The 21,350-nt window shown below is 45.7% G+C and overlaps 1 protein-coding gene and 1 non-coding gene across 2 annotated transcripts in view; both read left to right on the top strand.

The window, feature by feature from the left end:
- The window catches only part of LOC124553350 (probable cytochrome P450 6a13), a 55,649-nt gene that overhangs the window by 20,328 nt on the left and 13,971 nt on the right, over positions 1-21,350 (top strand). The window contains exon 4 of the mRNA XM_047127224.1: positions 2,665-2,755. Within this exon, the coding sequence (XP_046983180.1) occupies positions 2,665-2,755 (91 nt within the window). The remainder of the gene's footprint in view (positions 1-2,664; positions 2,756-21,350) is intronic.
- Positions 13,584-13,658, top strand: Trnat-ugu. Its single transcript has one exon. It is a non-coding gene; the product is annotated as a tRNA-Thr (tRNA).

Here is a 21,350-nt window from a genome sequence, read left to right as displayed (position 1 = left end):
CTGCTAAGGTCATCAGTCCGTAAGCTTACACACTACTTAACCTAAATTATCCTAAGGACAAACACAAACACCCATGCCCAAGGGAGGACTCGAACCTCCGCCAGGATTAGATTGCGATCATTGTGAGCAGCTTGGTGGAGGTCGGTTTTAAGACGGCGTGCTGAAAAGGAATACCTCCGAATTTTTTTATATGAAAACTCTTAAAGCTTTTTAAATAAATAAATTTTATTACCATTTTACATCTTTACAGTATGGAGGATGGCCGGTAACAGTGAAAATAAGGCGTCGGATTGTTGCAGATGTCCTTGCCCTCGCATTGTTATGCTGAATTATAAGGTGCTCCATGTGTGGACGAACTCTTCGAATTTGTGCTTTCAGTTTTCTGACGCCCTCGCATGCACTGATATAGTTATATTACACATCCTCTAGCGGCAAAGGGCTGTAACTTGTTTGAGCGAAGCGGGAAAGTCGACCGAATAATGTGCACGACACGTAATACCTCAACTGATCTTGAGAACAGATTAAAAAGTTCGGAGGCATTATTTTCCAGCATAAAAAAAAGAAGTGTCCTTGCACAACAAATTAGTGATTAGGTTAGGTAGCTTACATTCAATTTGAGAGTTATTTTCTTGTTACACAAAGTACATTTCAGTGATGTTTCGCAAATAATTCACGTAAATTAGCAATAAGATTTCGTTAAACTAACTCAAATAATTTACTCAGACAAAAATTTAATACTTCATTTCATGTGTTATTTTCATTGGTTTTATTTTGGTGGGTTTTTGAGATGTTGCCTGCCCACTGTGGCATCAGGCATAACATCACTCGATTGCACAATAAAGGGCTTAAATGATGATGATAATGTTTGACAGCAGCGCCCATACAAAGTCCAAATTTTTACACAGTCCAATTTTCACTCAGTCCAATTATCAACTGTCACGAATGATGATGATATGATGAGGACAACACAAACACCCAGTCCCCAGGCAAAAAAAAAAAAAAAAAAACCACCCGGCTAGGAATCGAACCCAGGACCCCGTGATCCAGAGGCAGAAATGATGCTAGCTACTAGACCGTGAGCTGTGGACAAAGGCTTAAATACAGTTTTCAGTAATTGTTTCATGTACTTGCACTCTGCACTACACACACACACACACACACACACACACACACACACACACTGCTTTATACACTAACGGCCATTAAAATTGCCACACCAAGAAGAAATGCAGATGATAAACGGGTATTCATTAGACAAATATATTATACTAGAACTGATATGTGATTACATTTTCACGCAATTTGGGTGCATAGATCCTGAGAAATCAGTACCCAGAACAACCACCTCTGGCCGTAATAACGGCCTCGATACGCCTGGGCATTGAGTCAAACAGAGCTCGGATGGCGTGTACAGGTACAGCTGCCCATGCAGCTTCAACACGATACCACAGTTGATCGAGAGTAGTGATTGGCGTATTGTGGCGAGCCAGTTGCTCGGCCACCATTGACCAGACGTTTTCAATTGGTGAGAGATCTGGTGAATGTGCTGGCCAGGGCAGCAGTCGAACATTTTCTGTATCCAGAAAGGCCCGTACAGGACCTGCAACATGTGGTCGTGCATTATCCTACTGAAATGTAGGGTTTCACAGGGATCGAATGAAGGGTAGAGCCACGGGTCGTAACACATCTGAAATGTAACGTCCACTGTTCAAAGTGCCGTCAGTGCGAACAAGAGGTGACCGAGACGTGTAACCAATGGCACCCCATACCGTCACGCCGGGTGATACGCCAGTATGGCGATGACGAATACACGGTTCCAATGTGCATTCACCGCGATGTCGCCAAACACGGATGCGACCATCACGATGCTGTAAACAGAACCTGGATTCATCCGAAAAAATGACGTTTTGCCATTCGTGCACCCAGGTTCGTCGTCGAGTACACCAACGCAGGCGCTCCTGTCTGTGATGCAGCATCGAGGGTAACTGCAGCCACGGTCTCCGAGCTCATAGTACGTGCTGCTGCAAACGTCGTCGAACTGTTCGTGCAGATGGTTGTTGTCTTGCAAACGCCCACACCTGTTGACTCAGGGATCGAGACGTGGCTGTAAGATTCGTTACAGCCGTGCGGATAAGATGCCTGTCATCTCGACTGCTAGTGATACGAGGCCGTCGGGATCCAGCACGGCGTTCCGTATTACCCTCCTGAACCCACCGATTCCATATTCTGCTAACAGTCATTGGATCTCGACCAACGCGAGCAGCAGTGTCGCGATACGATAAACCGCAATCGCGATAGGCTACAATCCGACCTTTATCAAAGTCGGAAACGTCGTGGTACGCATTTCTCCTCCTTACACGAGGCATCACAAGAACGTTTCACCAGGCAACGCCGGTCAACTGCTGTTTGTGTATGAGAAATCGGTTGGAAACTTTGCTCATTTCAGGACATTGTCGGTGTCGCCAAACTTGTGTGAATACTCTGAAAAGCTAATCATTTGCATATCACGACATCTTCTTCCTGTCGGTTAAGTTTTGCGTCTGTAGCACGTGATCTTCGTGGTGTAGCAATTTTAATGGCTAGTAGGTCTAGTGTATATATCTATACATAACAGATAGGTGATTTCGGGTAGTGTTTTTATTTTGTATTTGTGTCAATTTGCAGGAGGTTTGCAAGGCTGCTGCTCCCGGAGTGGTTCTACCGGCGCCTGAAGGTGCGCTCTGTGCCACAGGACGTGGCGGACTTCTTCTGTGAGGTACGTGCCGGCCTCACTGGGAAAGCATTCTGTGTCAGAGCAGTGGCATAAATCAGTGCACATAATTTGTCACCAGTTTGCTTCAGAAAAGGAGTATCCACTGAATTTGCTGTTTATTTATTTTCTTTGTGTGAGGCTGCAGCAGGAGTTGATAGTTTGGGAACATTCTGTATTTTCTTTGACTGAATGAAAGCATTTGATTTTGTGGACCGTGCAGTACTTTTACATAAGTTTACGTTACGGCATTGGAGTGAAAGCTTGAGATCTGGAGATTAGAAAACCATTGATTGTCCTCCAGTGTCTACAGACAGGGAGGAGGTTTGAATCTGACTTTGTTCATGTAAAGTGACAGGAGCCGCAGGTTGTGTTCTGCGCCTATTGCTTTTCTTCATGTGCACTGCCTGTTAAAAAGTATCTGGATGCTTATTAGTGGACATCAGTATGCGGTGCGTCAAACCTTTGCCTTTATGACAGATTCAGAACTCCTGGGGGCAGTGTCAATGTGCTGTCTGAATGTTTGTAGACTAATGGCAGCCCATCCTCCCTCAACAGCCCAAACCAGAGAAAGTAGTTATGTTGGAAGCTGGGGTCTGGAGCAGCCCCAGATCTACGATATCTCTGAACTGAAGCAAAACCTGGATAGTAGCTTCTCCCCCCTCCTGACCCGCATCCCCCCCTCCTTCTTGAGCATTTGAGATAAGGTTGTTGTTGTTGTGGTCTTCGGTCCTGAGACTGGTTTGATGCAGCTCTCCATGCTACTCTATCCTGTGCAAGCTTCTTCATCTCCCAGTACCTACTGCAACCTACATCCTTCTGAATCTGCTTAGTGTATTCATCTCTTGGTCTCCCTCTACGATTTTTACCCTCCACGCTGCCCTCCAATGCTAAATTTGTGATCCCTTGATGCCTCAGAACATGTCCTACCAACCGATCCCTTCTTCTAGTCAAGTTGTGCCACAAACTTCTCTTCTCCCCAATCCTATTCAATACCTCCTCATTAGTTACGTGATCTACCCACCTTATCTTCAGCATTCTTCTGTAGCACCACATTTCGAAAGCTTCTATTCTCTTCTTGCCCAAACTGGTTATCGTCCATGTTTCACTTCCATACATGGCTACACTCCATACAAATACTTTCAGAAACGACATCCTGACACTTAAATCTATACTCGATGTTAACAAATTTCTCTTCTTCAGAAACGCTTTCCTTGCCATTGCCAGTCTACATTTTATATCCTCTCTACTTCGACCATCATCAGTTATTTTGCTCCCCAAATAGCAAAACTCCTTTACTACTTCAAGTGTCTCATTTCCTAATCTAATCCCCTCAGCATCACCCGATTTAATTTGACTACATTCCATTATCCTTGTTTTGCTTTTGTTGATGTTCATCTTATAACCTTCTTTCAAGACACTGTCCATTCCGTTCAACTGCTCTTCCAAGTCCTTTGCTGTCTCTGACAGAATTGCAATGTCATCGGCGAACCTCAAAGTTTTTACTTCTTCTCCATGAATTTTAATATCTACTCCGAACTTTTCTTATGTTTCCTTTACTGCTTGCTCAATATACAGATTGAATAACATCGGGGAGAGACTACAACCCTGTCTCACTCCTTTCCCAACCACTGCTTCCCTTTCATGCCCCTCGACTCTTATAACTGCCATCTGGTTTCTGTACAAATTGTAAATAGTCTTTCGCTCCCTGTATTTTACCCCTGCCACCTTCAGAATTTGAAAGAGAGTAGTCCAGTTAACGTTGTCAAAAGCTTTCTCTAAGTCTACAAATCCTAGAAACGTAGGTTTGCCTTTTCTTAATCTTTCTTCAAAGATAAGTCGTAAGATTAGTATTGCCTCACGTGTACCAACATTTCTACGGAATCCAAACTGATCTTCCCCGAGGTCCGCTTCTACCAGTTTGAGATAAGGTGTCAAAAATTTAAAAATAGGGTCGACCGAAGCGTCCGATCCCACCCGTCGCCTTTGTCACGTGACGTAAGGCTGTTGTGGTGTGTGACGTCACGACGGCGCGGAATTTAGTTTGTGAGAGTGGCGTGTTTGTATGCGTCATTTTGATGCGATCGGTTGCGCTCTCTGGTGGTGTGTTAGGTGATGTTTTTGGTTCAGTTTGCGAGTGTGGCGTCATGTGTGAATTTTGGTAAATTGCTTTTTTTATGTCTTTGGTAGGTATGGATATGACTGACAGGGTTTTCGGTTGTCGGGGACAGTCCGTTGTCTCTAATAAAATTTCTTCAACTATTCGGGTTTTTTGATGAAGTCGTGAAGTGTTCACTAATAAAATTTCTTCAACTATTCGGGTTTTTTTATGAAGTCGTGAAGTGTTCAGTATGTCGTGAAGAAATGAGGCTTACTTAAAGTTCTGGCGTCTCGGGCCAGGGACGGCTGTATGTGGAGATGTCGTAAGGATAACAGGTCAAGGGAAGTGCTCGATCCCAATGTGTGACTGTGAATGTTGGGATTGGTATCGGGAGATGTTTTTGAGCTATATAGGTCAAGGGAAGTGTTAGGTCCTAATTTATGGGATCGGGAGCTGCTGTTGAGCTATATAGGCCAAGGGAAGTGTCCGATTCCAGATGATATTGTGTTTAGTGGTATTTGGGGAGTTTTGTGATGTCTGTTTTTTTCGTCGTTTTGTATGGGGGTGGGTGTCTAAATTTGTTTATAATTAGTTTGCCCCCACCCAAAATCCCCCTTTTTCCCGCGCTTGTCCTGTTAGTGTCATTAGGCTTTTTGTGCAACGTGTGTGTGTTTGTTTTTCGATGTATTTTCGTCCTCATAATGTGTACGTAACGACATTATATGCGCCATATTGGAATCGTGGTTTATGGTCGTTTCCGCCCTATTTGTGACGTCATGGGTCAAAGTAGATGGGCGGGATCGTACGCTTCCGTATATTGATTTTTCAAAAATTGTTCATTTTGTAGCATACATCTTTCTGAAGAGGTTTGGCATATAAAACATACATGTTCGAGGAAATGTAAGACGTGTTGTTTGGTCTTAAGTGTGCCAAAGTGCAGTGTCATGCCTCTTCACAAAGCATTGTTAATCCATATCACTGTGTTTCTCTCTATCGAATACAAACGTATATATTTTGTAATGAAAGCCATCAAACCTGTATTCAGGACAGTGGAAAAAAAAAGTCTCATGGTGCCTCTTCTGCTTCCAGTCAGCCTGTTTGACATCTTACCCTGCTTAAAAAAGGACTCACAATTAATACTGGGTCAGATTATTTGTGACCAGGAGAATGAGAACTCTTCAGAAAATTGGCACTCGTTGTTGTTTGCTAGCTAAGAACTTTCTCTTTTGTGTGACATGAAATGAAATATAGGAGACATAAAACCAGGAAAGACAAGAGACAATACACATTTCTTCAGTCCTTAGGTCCCAGAATTTTTTTCCTCTCCAATCTGGCTACAGCTTTACATGGCATAGTTTCCTTTCTGCTAGAGAATCTATTACCTCATCAAAGTGAAACACTTTGCTGCATGAAAAATCAAAATGTCGTTGTCTAATACTGAAAAAGCTGTTAATACATATAGTACACAAGGCCGGTGAGGTTTATCTATTTGATTACTTCTATTTTGTCACTGTCTGTTAGATAAAATGAAATAGGCTTTTCTAATATTGCAGCAATTGTAACACAGGTGAAATAAGTGGGAGTGTTCTGGCACAAACGGTCATTTTTATGTACCTCATTTATATAAATAATGTGACAGAGTATAATTCACGAAGTACCAATATCAAATGCCTGTTAAGGCTACTACAAGCAAAAAGTTTTATGTTAGGAAATAGTTTCACATTCCATTCATATGCTCCAGTTTCTCAAGCATGAGATCAAAAAGTAGTAGTACAAATTCTTCATATAAATTTGGAATTGTCATATCCTTCCATATAATTTGTGTGAGGTCCCTGTTTCTTCTCCTTCCTTGTTCTAACATATAATCTTGTCGTCACAAATTCTGTAACTATTCCTGCCATTGTGAAAATTAATTCTCTGGTTAACTTCACTAACCCTGCCAGAACCACCAGTTTCATTTTCCTGCATTTATTCTCCATTTAGGTATTATTACATGTTCGAACAACACATTTTGCTACAATTCTGACAAGCAGACTTAAGCAGCTGCTAACAGAGGACTGTACTATAGGACCCTAGTAGTGTAGCGACCTGGCAAAAATTTTCTATCAAAATTTCATTTTCTTGTGTATGCCGAGGTGATAATATGTGATGTTTCTATTTGTGTTGGTCGTTTATTTCCACTCTGGTTGGTAGATTTCCACTCTGGTAGCCTGACTCTGTGGATTTTGCTGATAATTATAACACTGATCATTCACACTCCCAATCTACCATATAAACAGTGATTGGCATTCACCCATTTGAGTTTATTTGGCTCAGCTCATGTAGCCCCATCCCCTTTTGTCTGCTGGAAAGTTGTTTATTTCTAGATGTGACCGGGATTCTCCTGGCAGAGATATCTACATCTACATCTACATCCATACTCTGCAAGCCACCTGACGGTGTGTGGCAGAGGGTACCTTGAGTACCTCTATCGGTTCTCCCTTCTATTCCAGTCTCGTATTGTTCGTGGAAAGAAGGATTGTCGGTATGCTTCTGTGTGGGCTCTAATCTCTCTGATTTTATCCTCGCGATCTCTTCGCGAGATATACGTAGGAGGGAGCAATATACTGCTTGACTCCTCGGTGAAGGTATGTACTCGAAACTTCAACAAAAGTCCGTACCGAGCTACTGAGCGTCTCTCCTGCAGAGTCTTCCACTGGAGTTTATCTATCCTCTCCATAATGCTTTCGCAATTACTAAATGGTCCTGTAACGAAGCGCGCTGCTCTCTGTTGGATCTTCTCTATCTCTTCTATCAACCCTATCTGGTATGGATCCCACACTGGTGAGCAATATTCGAGCAGTGGGGGGACAAGTGTGCTGTAACATACTTCCTTTGTTTTCAGATTGCATTTCCTCTCACGTACACTACGCATGCATTCAAATTCAACTTACAATTCATTCAGAAATCAACTTAGAATGATTTCAAAAATGTTCACAAACCAACAGGAATGCGTTAAAATCATATGAATAATTGATAGACAAATATGCGCTGGATGCGCTTTGTGAAACAAGGTTTTTTTCTTCAACAATATGAATTTGGTGCCCCCCAAAATTGGCACCCAGAGCAGATACCCTGGTTTGCCGCCCCCAGATCCAGACCTGGTCTGGCACGAAGTTGATATTCCAACTCATCCCAAAGATGAAACTTCCTGGCAGATTAAAACTGTGAGCTGGACAGAGCCTCAAAATCGAGACCTTTGCCTTTTGTGGGCAAGTGCTCTACCATCTCAGCTACCCATGCACAACTCACACCCCGTCCTCTCAGCTCTACTTCTGCCAGCACCTCGTCTCCTACCTTTGAAATTTCACAGAAGCTCTCCTGCCAACCTTGCAGAACTAGCACTCCTGAAAGAAAGGATATTGCGGAGATTTACTTACCACAGCCCTGGGTATGTTTCCAGAACGAGATTTTCACTCTGCAGCGGAGTGTCTGCCAATATGAAACTTCCTGGCAGATTAAAACTGTGTGCCCGACCGAGACTCGAACTCGGGACCTTTGCCTTTTGTGGGCAAGTGCTCTACCAGCTGAGCTACCCAAGCACGACTCACGCCCGGTACTCACAGCTTTACTTCTGCCAGTACCTCGTCTCCTACCTTCCAAACTTTAAAGAAGCTCTCCTGCGAACCTTGCAGAACTAGCACTCCTGAAAGAAAGGATATTGCGGGGATTTACTTGCCACAGCCCTGGGTATGTTTCCAGAACGAGATTTTCACTCTGCAGCGGAGTGTCTGCCAATATGAAACTTCCTAGCAGATTAAAACTGTGTGCTGGACCGAGACTCGAACTCGGGACCTTTGCCTTTCGCGGGCAAGTGCTCTACCAACTGAGCTACCCAAGCACAACTCACGCCCCGTCCTCACAGCTTTACTTCCGCCAGTACCTCGTCTCCTACCTTCCAAACTTTAAAGAAGCTCTCCTGCGAACCTTGCAGAACTAGCGCTCCTGAAACAAAGGATATTGCGGAGATTTACTTGCCACAGCCCTGGGTATGTTTCCAGAACGAGATTTTCACTCTGCAGCGGAGTGTGCGCTGATATGAAACTTCCTGGCAGATTAAAACTGTGTGCTGGACCTAGACTCGAACTCGGGACCTTTGCCTTTCGCGGGCAAGTGCTCTACCAACTGAGCTACCCAAGCACAACTCACGCCCCGTCCTCACAGCTTTACTTCTGCCAGTACCTCGCCTCCTACCTTCCAAACTTCTCAGAAGCTCTCCTGAAAACCTTGCAGAACATGATAGGAGATGAGATACTGGCGGAAGTAAAGCCGTGAGGATGGGGCGTGAGTCATGCTTGGGTAGGTGGTAGAGCACTTGCCCGCGAAAGGCAAAGGTCCCGAGTTCGAGTCTCAGCTCGGCACACAGTTTTAATCTGCCAGGAAGTTTCATATCGGTGCACACTTCGCTGCAGAGCGAAAATTTCATTCTGGGATCATTCCAAACGTGTTCCAGTTGGTTCAGGTCAGGACTCTTGGCAGGCCGGTCTATTGCAAGAATGTCACTGTCCTCAAACCATTGGCTGCTTATTCAGAGTGCACTGTCATGCTGATAAAAACAGTTATTGCCTCTGAACTGTTGCTGTACTACACAGAGTACACAGTACTGTGAAATGTTTTCATATCCTTCCACATTTAGCATTTTCTTCGGCACATAAGAGGGCCACACTCAAACTGTGAAAAACACTCCCATACCGCAACACTGACTCCTAAACGCTTCACTGTTGGCACTACATATGATGGCAGGTAAAGTTCTCCAGGCTTTCACTAATCCCAAACCCTTCCACTGGACAGCCAAAGGATATAGCATGACCCGTCCCTCCAAATTACTCATTTCCAGTCATCCACTGTCCAGTACTGTCACTCTTTACATCTACATCTACATTCTACATTGATACTCCGCAAGCCACCCAACGGTGTGTGGCGGAGGGCACTTTACGTGCCACTGTCATTACCTCCCTTTCCTGTTCCAGTCGCGTATGGTTCGCGGGAAGAACGACTGTCTGAAAGCCTCCGTGCGCGCTCTAATCTCTCTAATTTTACATTCGTGATCTCCTCGGGAGGTATAAGTAGGGGGAAGCAATATATTCGATACCTCATCCAGAAACGCACCCTCTCGAAACCTGGCGAGCAAGCTACACCGCGATGCAGAGCGCCTCTCTTGCAGAGTCTGCCACTTGAGTTTATTAAACATCTCCGTAACGCTATCACGGTTACCAAATAACCCAGTGACGAAACGCGCCGCTCTTCTTTGGATCTTCTCTATCTCCTCCGTCAACCCGACCTGGTACGGATCCCACACTGATGAGCAATACTCAAGTTTAGGTCGAACGAGTGTTTTGTAAGCCACCTCCTTTGTTGATGGACTACATTTTCTAAGCACTCTCCCAATGAATCTCAACCTGGTACCCGCCTTACCAACAATTAGTTTTATATGATCATTCCACTTCAAATCGTTCCGTACGCATACTCCCAGATATTTTACAGAAGTAACTGCTACCAGTGTTTGTTCCGCTATCATATAATCATACAATAAAGGATCCTTCTTTCTATGTATTCGCAATACATTACATTTGTCTATGTTAAGGGTCAGTTGCCACTCCCTGCACCAAGTGCCTATCCGCTGCAGATCTTCCTGTATTTCGCTACAATTTTCTAATGCAGCAACTTCTCTGTATACTACAGCATCATCCGCGAAAAGCTGCATGGAACTTCCGACACTATCTACTAGGTCATTTATATATATTGTGAAAAGCAATGGTCCCATAACACTCCCCTGTGGCACGCCAGAGGGTACTTTAACGTCTGTAGACGTCTCTCCATTGATAACAACATGCTGTGTTCTGTTTGCTAAAAACTCTTCAATCCAGCCACACAGCTGGTCTGATATTCCGTAGGCTCTTACTTTGTTTATCAGGCGACAGTGCGGAACTGTATCGAACGCCTTCCGGAAGTCAAGAAAAATAGCATCTACCTGGGAGCCTGTATCTAATATTTTCTGGGTCTCATGAACAAATAAGGCGAGTTGGGTCTCACACGATCGCTGTTTCCGGAATCCATGTTGATTCCTACATAGTAGATTCTGGGTTTCCAGAAATGACATGATACGAGAGCAAAAAACATGTTCTAAAATTCTACAAGAGATCGACGTAAGAGATATAGGTCTATAGTTTTGCGCATCTGCTCGACGACCCTTCTTGAAGACTGGGACTATCTGTGCTCTTTTCCAATCATTTGGAACCCTCCGTTCCTCTAGAGACTTGCGGTACACGGCTGTTAGAAGGGGGGCAAGTTCTTTCGCGTACTCTGTGTAGAATCGAATTGGTATCCCGTCAGGTCCAGTGGACTTTCCTCTATTGAGTGATTCCAGTTGCTTTTCTATTCCTTGGACACTTATTTCGATGTCAGCCATTTTTTCGTTTGTGCGAGGATTTAGAGAAGGAACTGCAGTGCGGTCTTCCTCTGTGAAACAGCTTTGGAAAAAGGTGTTTAGTATTTCAGCTTTACGCGTGTCATCCTCTGTTTCAATGCCATCATCATCCCGTAGTGTCTGGATATGCTGTTTCGAGCCACTTACTGATTTAACGTAAGACCAGAACTTCCTAGGATTTTCTGTCAAGTCGGTACATAGAATTTTACTTTCGAATTCAATGAACGCTTCACGCATAGCCCTCCTTACGCTAACTTTGACATCGTTTAGCTTCTGTTTGTCTGAGAGGTTTTGGCTGCGTTTAAACTTGGAGTGGAGCTCTCTTTGCTTTCGCAGTAGTTTCCTAACTTTGTTGTTGTACCACGGTGGGTTTTTCCCGTCCCTCACAGTTTTACTCGGCACGTACCTGTCTAAAATGCATTTTACGATTGCCTTGAACTTTTTCCATAAACACTCAACATTTACACGACCTTAAGTGTTGCTTAGCACTCACTACAGAAACGTGTGGATTCCTCGACCATTGTACTTCATTCTTTATCTCCCTATACACACTCATTGTTCTAGGTGAACTGCTGGTAACACTTTGTGAAGTGTCGGCAGAAGTGCCAACACCGTGTTGTTTGATGAAGCCGAAATGCACGCTATAAGCTCACGCAGGATGGCGTGAGGTCTGGAACAATAACGGAAATTATAGTTGCCAAAAATAGTACATAGCTTCTGGAATACTTAACTTTAATTCATAATTGGAGAACATCGCTCTTGATGATACAGAAGTATTATAGCAATTGAATACGGCGCCTTGCTAGGTCGTAGCAATTGACTTAGCTGAAGGCTATGCTAACTATCTTCTCGGCAAATGAGAGAGTCTTCGTCAGTGTCTGTTGCTAGGTACGTCGGCTGTACAACTGGGGCGAGTGCTAGGAAGTCTCTCTAGACCTGCCGTGTGGTGGTGCTCGGTCTGTAATTACTGACAGTGGCGACACGCGGGTCCGACGTATACTAGCGGACCGCGGCCGATTTAAAGGCTACCACCTAGCAAGTGTGGTGTCTGGCGGTGACACCACACTTTGTAGTTCACGAGTGATCCCTTCCACTGATTTCGTGCAATTTCTTACAACCGCCCTCTGCAGTGCTCGACAGTCGCTGTCCACCAGTACACGAAGTTTGCCTGGTGTCAGTTTAGTTGTGACTGTTCCTTTGCTTTTCCACTTCACAGTCAGGTCAACAACAGTCGATTTGGATTACTGTAGGAAGGTTGAACTGTCCCTGATGTACGGGGTGTTTATAAATGAATATCGGGGTTTTAACACTTTATAATATAATATTAATTATATTAAACTTACAGTTATAAATGGTATGTCAAATGAAACAGCAACTCAAACAGTTTTACCAAGAACCTTATAAATTTTCAATGTCAGTACCATTTGTCGCACGGCACACACCAAGTCTACAGCCGAGTTCTTCCCAAATGTCGATAAGTGTGTCTTCAGTGATTGTAGCAACGGCTGCTTCAATCCGGTTTCATAATTCGTGGAGGTCTGCCGGTAGCGGAGGCACGTATACACGATCCTCGATGGAGTCCCAAAGGAAAAAATCGCATGGCATTAGGTCGGGTGAACGTGGAGGCCCTGCAAAGTGAGCCCTGTCACTGAGCCCCTTGCGGCCTATCCAGCGCTCGGGTACAGTGAAGTTCAACCAATCGCATACTTGGCTATGCCAGTGAGGTGGCGCACCGTCTTGCTGGAAAGTGAAGTTCTCTAGAATAAATGATGACTAACTGAAACCCTCAGCTGCCGAGAGGTGTTGTTGACACACCTCGATGTGGATAGCTGAAAATGTGTGCCCCGACCGGGAATCGAACCCGGGATCTCCTGCTTACATGGCAGATGCTGTATCCGTCTGAGCCACTGAGGACACAGGTGAATAGCGCGACATGCAGGGACTTATCCCGTGCACGCTTCCCGTGAGACACACATTCCCAACTGTCCACAATTCTACATATGTAATGTACCTTATAGACATTTGCCCACCCACTCATTACTCGCGCACGCTTTGGCAATTCCCGTAAGAGTTTGGGCAACCTGTGCGCATTCGCACAGACGAAGGTCAATGGCTGGGTAGCCTTTAACTATTTATATGAAGACAGTAACTGTTCTAGAAAGAACAGATTACTGTTGTTGACCGTGCAGAATTGTGGACAGTTGGGAATGTGAGTCTCACGGGGAGCGTGCAAGGGATAAGTCCCTGCAGTCGCGCTATTTATCTGTGCCCTCGGTGGCTCAGATGGATAGAGCGTCTGCCATGTAAGCAGGAGATCCCGGGTTCGATTCCCGGTCGGGGCACACATTTTCAGCTGTCCACCTCGAGGTATATCAACAACACCTGTTGGCAGCTGAGGGTTTCAGTTAGTCATCATTTATTCCAGGGAAAAGCTGCACGGTCAACAACAGTAATCTGTTCTTTCAAGAACAGTTACTGTCTTCATATATGAAATTCTCTAACTCATCTTCTTCCAACTGAGGGAAGAGCTATTGCTCTAGTGTATCAAGGTAAGAAGTGCCCGTTACACTAGGTTCACCAAAAAAGGAGCCATAAACTTTCCCCCAGGATACAGCACAAAAAACGGTCACTTTAGGGGAATCTCATTGCATTTGTACCACCTTTTGAGGATTTTCTGAGGCCCAGATGAGTGTTAACATGTCCACTGAGGTGAAAGGTCGATTCATCACTGAAGACAACATGATCCAGAAAATCTTCATCACGAAATAACATTTCGTTTGCGAAGTTGGCACATAATCCACGGTCTGCCGGCTTTAGAGGCTGTAATAACTGTAAATGGTAAGGACGTAGTTGTACGCATTTTCTTAAAACTTTCCAGAGAGTCGACATGGGAACTTGTAATTCACGACTAGCCTTCCATACTGATTTACACTCCTGGAAATGGAAAAAAGAACACATTGACACCGGTGTGTCAGACCCACCATACTTGCTCCGGACACTGCGAGAGGGCTGTACAAGCAATGATCACACGCACGGCACAGCGGACACACCAGGAACCGCGGTGTTGGCCGTCGAATGGCGCTAGCTGCGCAGCATTTGTGCACCGCCGCTGTCAGTGTCAGCCAGTTTGCCATGGCATACGGAGCTCCATCGCAGTCTTTAACACTGGTAGCATGCCGCGACAGCGTGGACGTGAACCGTATGTGCAGTTGACGGACTTTGAGCGAGGGCGTATAGTGGGCATGCGGGAGGCCGGGTGGACGTACCGCCGAATTGCTCAACACGTGGGGCGTGAGATCTCCACAGTACATCGATGTTGTCGCCAGTGGTCGGCGGAAGGTGCACGTGCCCGTCGACCTGGGACCGGACCGCAGCGACGCACGGATGCACGCCAAGACCGTAGGATCCTACGCAGTGCCGTAGGGGACCGCACCGCCACTTCCCAGCAAATTAGGGACACTGTTGCTCCTGGGGTATCGGCGAGGACCATTCGCAACCGTCTCCATGAAGCTGGGCTACGGTACCGCACACCGTTAGGCCGTCTTCCGCTCACGCCCCAACATCGTGCAGCCTGCCTCCAGTGGTGTCGCGACAGGCGTGAATGGAGGGACGAATGGAGACGTGTCGTCTTCAGCGATGAGAGTCGCTTCTGCCTTGGTGCCAATGATGGTCGTATGCGTGTTTGGCGCCGTGCAGGTGAGCGCCACAATCAGGACTGCATACGACCGAGGCACACAGGGCCAACACCCGGCATCATGGTGTGGGGAGCGATATCCTACACTGGCCGTACACCACTGGTGATCGTCGAGGGGACACTGAATAGTGCACGGTACATCCAAACCGTCATCGAACCCATCGTTCTACCATTCCTAGACCGGCAAGGGAACTTGCTGTTCCAACAGGACAATGCACGTCCGCATGTATCCCGTGCCACCCAACGTGCTCTAGAAGGTGTAAGTCAACTACCCTGGCCAGCAAGATCTCCGGATCTGTCCCCCATTGAGCATGTTTGGGACTGGATGAAGCGTCGTCTCACGCGGTCTGCACGTCCAGCACGAACGCTGGTCCAACTGTGGCGCCAGGTGGAAATGGCATGGCAAGCCGTTCCACAGGACTACATCCAGCATCTCTACGATCGTCTCCATGGGAGAATAGCAGCCTGCATTGCTGCGAAAGGTGAATATACACTGTACTAGTGCCGACATTGTGCATGCTCTGTTGCCTGTGTCTATGTGCCTGTGGTTCTGTCAGTGTGATCATGTGATGTATCTGACCCCAGGAATGTGTCAATAAAGTTTCCCCTTCCTGGGACAATGAATTCACGGTGTTCTTATTTCAATTTCCAGGAGTGTATTTGGGCTACGAGTGAACGACTCTCTCCCTCACTCAACATTCTCTTAACTAAATCTTGGTCGTCCTGTGCTCTTCCCTTTACAAAGGCAGCCAGTATCTTTAAACTGATGATACCATCTACGAATGTTATTATCACTTAGAGGATCACAGACGAACTTCAGCCGGAATGCAAGTTGCACAGTAACTACAGATTCGGTCTTTGCAAAACACAAAACGTTTTCTGTTCACTAGTCACCATCTTTGCTACTACCGCTGTTTAGCAGATTGCGGCGGAAACACTGTGCACTGCGCATGCGCAATGGTGCCAAACACAACTGTTTGAGTTGCTCTTTCATTTGACATATCATTTATAACTGTAAATTTAATGTAATAAATATTATAAAGCATTAAAACCCCGATATCCATTTATAAACACCCTGTATTTGTTACTCAGATGACATCCAATGACCAGTCCATGCTGGAAGTAACTGAGCCCTTCTGACCGACCCATTCATTTGTTAATTGCTTCTCTACCCAGCGCAATACGATCCGCCTCCTTTATAACGCTAGGTCAGCCCCTTGCGATATGTAGTGCTCAATTCTGAATTAAGTGAGCGTCTCTGGATACGATCAGATAGTTTGCAGGTAGTCACGTAAGACATAACACCTCTTTTTTATTTATGCTCAGTTTATGATACTGATACTGAAACGAGCTCTTCAGCGAATGATAGTAACAGAGGGGCACACAATTTGATTGTATGTCTAATACTCTTAGCTGTTGTATCAGCTGAAATACTGAAGAAACTATGGTTGTTTTAAATGTAGTTATACGCTTCCTAACAACATTTGGAAGCTCTCTAAATAAAGAGTATGATACTATAACACTTTAATAAGGTCAGTATTGAAACTTTTCTACACTCATGCTCATAAACTAATGATAATGCTGGTACATGGTGAAACAACGCTCTGTTGGGCAGTTTGCGGGTTTAAATCACCTCTGGGTATGGCCGTGTGGTGATTGACCTGTGGTCATTGCATGGTGGCGCTGGCAGCAGTCCACATTCGCAGAGGTGTGTTGGTGCATGTCAGAGTACGGTGCAGCGAGTAAGTGTGCAGACGTTTTCAGACGTGCTAATGGTGACTGTGTGTTGAAAATGGCTCAGAGAACACATATTGATGACGTTATGAGGGGTAGAATACTAGGGTGACTGGAGGCTGGTCAAACACAGCACGGGCCCTCTGTGTGCCACAAAGTGTGATCTCAAGATTATGGAAACGATTCCAGCAGACAGGAAACATGTCCAGGTGCTACAGTACTGGACGTTCACAGTGTACAACACCACACGAAGACCGATATCTCACCATCAGTGCCCGCAGAGGGCCACAGAGTACTGCAGGTAGCCTCGCTCGGGACCTTACCGCAGCCACTGGAACAGTTGTCTCCAGACACACAGTCTACAGACGACTGAACAGACACGGTTTATTCGCCCGGAGACCTGCAAGGTGCATTCCACCGACCCCTGGTCACAGGAGAGCCCGTAAAACCTGGTGTCAAGAACACAGTACATGGTCATTGGAACAGTGGTCCCAGGTTATGTTCACGGACGAGTCCAGGTATAGTCTGAACAGTGATTCTCACCAAGTTTTCATCTGGCGTGAACCAGGAACCAGATACCAACCCCTTAATGTCCTTGAAAGGGACCTGTATAGAGGTCGTGGTTTGATGGTGTGGAGTGGGATTATGATTGGTGCACGTACACCCTTGCAGGGCTTTGAGAGAGGAACTGTAACAGGTCAGGTGTATCGGGACGTCCATTTGCACCAGTATGTCCGCCTTTTCAGGGGTGCAGTGGGTCCCACCTTCCTCCTGATGGATGAGAATGCACAGCCCCACCGAGCTGCCGTCATGGAGGAGTACCTTGAAACAGAAGATATCAGGCGAATGGAGTGGCCTGCCTGTTCTCCAGACCTAAACCCCATCGAGCACGTCTGGGATGCTCTCGGTCGACGTATCGCTGCACGTCTTCAAACCCCTACGACACTTCAGGAGCTCCGACAGGCACTGGTGGAAGAATGGGAGGCTATACCCCAGCAGCTGCTCGACCACCTGATCCAGAGTATGCCAACCTGTGTACGTGTGCATGGTGATCATATCCCATACTGATGTCGGGATGCATGCGCAGGAATCAATGGCGTTATGTAACACACGTTTTGGGACGGTTTTCTCAACTCATTGCCAATACCGTGGACTTACAGATCTGTGTCGTGTGTGTTCCCTATGCTCCCTATGCTATTAGCGCCAGTTTTGTGTAGTGCCACGTTGTGTGGCACCACATTCTGCAATTATCCTTAATTTATGAGCATGAGTGTATAAAGTATCCAATAAATGTATAAAACCAAAGGGGAAGGTTGGCTAAAGGAGCTATTGCAGTCTAAACACCGCAGATGCCAGACTCCCATCTTTCTATAAAGCCTTTTGTCTGCTTACTTGTTTCCAGAAAAGCTATCTGTGTAAACATGGGCACGTACGCTTGTTTGAAGTAGTTTTCCTAAGACCCTTCTGATAATGCTAGAATTTAGCACATATTTTCATTTACAAAACTCTTTATCACACTATGTGCTAACTCTTTGTGCTCACCAAGAATTTTTTGTGGCAAGAAAAGGGCAGTCAGACTGATCTGCAATGTCAGTTCGTGATCTTCGTGTAGATCATTGTTCAGGTGCGTTGGAACTGTGACTCTGCCATCCCTGTATATATACCCAGTCGTGCAATTTGTTGTTGTCAGTATTACGTCATTCAGAAGAAACTGCAACATTTATTTAGTGGCCGCCGGACAGAACAGTGATATGCTTTCGGATCACACTTCATTAAGCACTGTACAGAAACGTGTGCAGTATTCAGCAGAACATAAGACGTTGAGTGATAAACCTTAAGTTTTCAATTCCAAGTTTCATTGCGGTACACTCCTTCTGCTCTGTACAAGAATTCCACATCCTAGTTGAGAACTTTCCTCTCTAATATGTTACTTATTTTCCTTACTCTCATAATTTTTTTCCATGTTTCATTATTTGTGTAGTTCCTTTTTGTCTTCTTCTTGTTCTTCTTTTTCCTGGCATGTTGTTCTGTATTTGGAAATGTTAATGGTAGAGAGTGGCTGCATCAACTTCCTGTCACTATCCCTCGCCCACCGCATCACCCCATCCCCTAAGACGGAATTTGTGTATCCCAGACTCTCTGCGTCAGGTGTTATCCAGTGTGAAAGTGTGAGAACATTGTGTAGCTGAGGTGGGACGTGAATACCAACCCAGTCTTCACCTAGTCGGATGTGGGAAACCACCCATAAACCACATCCAGGCTGGGCAACACACTGGCTCCTGTTATTAATCCTCCCAGTGGATTTGATCCAGGGTCATCTGTAGCTTCAAATCTCACGAGTGGCATGCAAATGCATACAGTTATCTGAACAGTTTCGTTCAGTTTGTTTTTATCTGAAGATCTTGTCAGTTGTCTGCAAACTACACTGTCCAGACCCATCAATGTAACTACCTGTCAAAAGCTGAGGTGGAATAAGGGGAACCGGCCCGTGTTCGCCGTGGCAGATGGTAAACTGCCTAGAAACCACCCACAAACTGGCCAAATGTAATGTATTGCGAATACATAGAAAGAAGGATCCTTTATTGTATGATTATATGATAGCGGAACAAACACTGGTAGCAGTTACTTCTGTAAAATATCTGGGAGTATGCGTGCGGAACGATTTTAAGTGGAATGATCATATAAAATTAATTGTTGGTAAGGCGGTTACCAGGTTGAGATTCATTGGGAGAGTGCTTAGAAAATGTAGTCCATCAACAAAGGAGGTGGCTTACAAAACACTCGTTCGACCTATACTTGAGTATTGCTCATCAGTGTGGGATCCGTACCAGATCGGTCTGACGGAGGAGATAGAGAAGATCCAAAGAAGAGAGGTGCGTTCCGTCAGAGGGTTATTTGGTAACCGTGATAGCGTTACGGAGATGTTTAATAAACTCAAGTGGCAGACTCTGCAAGAGAGGCGCTCTGCATCGCGGAGTAGATTGCTCGCCAGGTTTCGAGAGGGTGCGTTTCTGGATGAGGTATCGAATATATTGCTTCCCCCTACTTATACCTCCCGAGGAGATCACGAATGTAAACTTAGAGAGATTCGAGCGCGCACGGAGGCTTTCAGGCAGTCGTTCTTCCCGCGAACCATACGCGACTGGAACAGGAAAGGGAGGTAATGACAGTGGCACGTAAAGTGCCCTCCGCCACACACCGTTGGGTGGCTTGCGGAGTATAAATGTAGACGTAGATGTAGGTAGCTCATCAGACCTCGACACAAGTCCACGGGGTGGATTCGTGCTGGGGACCAGGCGCTCCTTCCTGCCCGAAAAGACGTGCGTTAGACTGCACAGCTAACCGGGCGGGCTCCAGCGCCATAGTCAGCTGTACTACGTTTCCCAATTGAGGATCCACGGCACAGACTCCCCGATCTAGACTACTGACCGTTAAAATTGCTGCACCACAAAGATGACGTGCTACAGACGTGAAATTTAACCGACAGGAAGAAGATGGTGTGATATGCAAATGATTAGCTTTTCAGAGCATTCACATGAGGTTGACGCGAGTGACAACACCTACAATGTGTTGACATGAGGAAAGTTTCCAACCGATTTCTCATACACAAACAGCATTTGACCGGCGTTACCTGGTGAAACGTTGTTGTGATGTCTCGTATAAGGAGGAAAAATTCGGTCCATCACGTTTCCGACTTTGATAAAGGTCGGATTGTAGCCTATCGCGATTGCGGTTTATTGTATCGCGACATTACTGCTCGCATGAGTCGAGATCCAATGACTGTTAACAGAATATGGAATCGGTGGGTTCAGGAGGGTGCTGGATCGCAACAGCCTTGTATCACTAGCAGTCGAGATGACAGGCATCTTACCCGCTGTAACAAATCGTGCAGCCACGTCTCGATCCCTGAGTCAACAGATGGGGACGTTTGCAAGACAACAACCATCTGCACGAACAGTTTGACGACGTTTGCAGCAGCATGGACTATCAGCTCAGAGACCGTGGCTGTGTCGTGTATTCGTCATCACCATACTGGCGTATCACCCGGCGTGATGGTATGGGGCGCCATCGGTTACATGTCTCGGTCACCTCTTGTTCGCACTGACGGCACTTTGAACAGTGGACGTTACATTTCAGATGTGTTACGACCCGTGGCTCTACCCTTCATTCGATCCCTGCGAAACCCTACATTTCAGCAGGATAATGCACGACCGCATGTCGCAGGTCCTGTACGGGCCTTTCTGGATACAGAAAATGTTCGACTGCTGCCCTGGCCAGCACATTCTCCAGATCTCTCACCAGTTGAGAACGTCTGGTCAATGGTGGCCGAGCAACTGGCTCGTCACAATACGCCAGTCACTACTCTCGATGAAGTGTGATATCGTGTCGAAGGTGCACGGGCAGTTGTACCTATACACGCAATCCGAGCTCTGTTTGACTCAATGCCCAGGCGTATCGAGGCCGTTGTTACGGCCAGAGGTGGTTGTTCTGGGTACTGATTTCTCAGGATCTATGCACCCAAACTGTGTGAAAATGTAATCACATGTCAATTCTAGTATAATATATTTGCCCAATGAATACCCGTTTATCATCTGCATGTCTTCTT

This window comes from Schistocerca americana, chromosome 11 (assembly GCF_021461395.2).
Source record: "Schistocerca americana isolate TAMUIC-IGC-003095 chromosome 11, iqSchAmer2.1, whole genome shotgun sequence".
NCBI lineage: Eukaryota > Metazoa > Arthropoda > Insecta > Orthoptera > Acrididae > Schistocerca > Schistocerca americana.
This window is presented reverse-complemented; position numbering and strand designations above follow the sequence as displayed.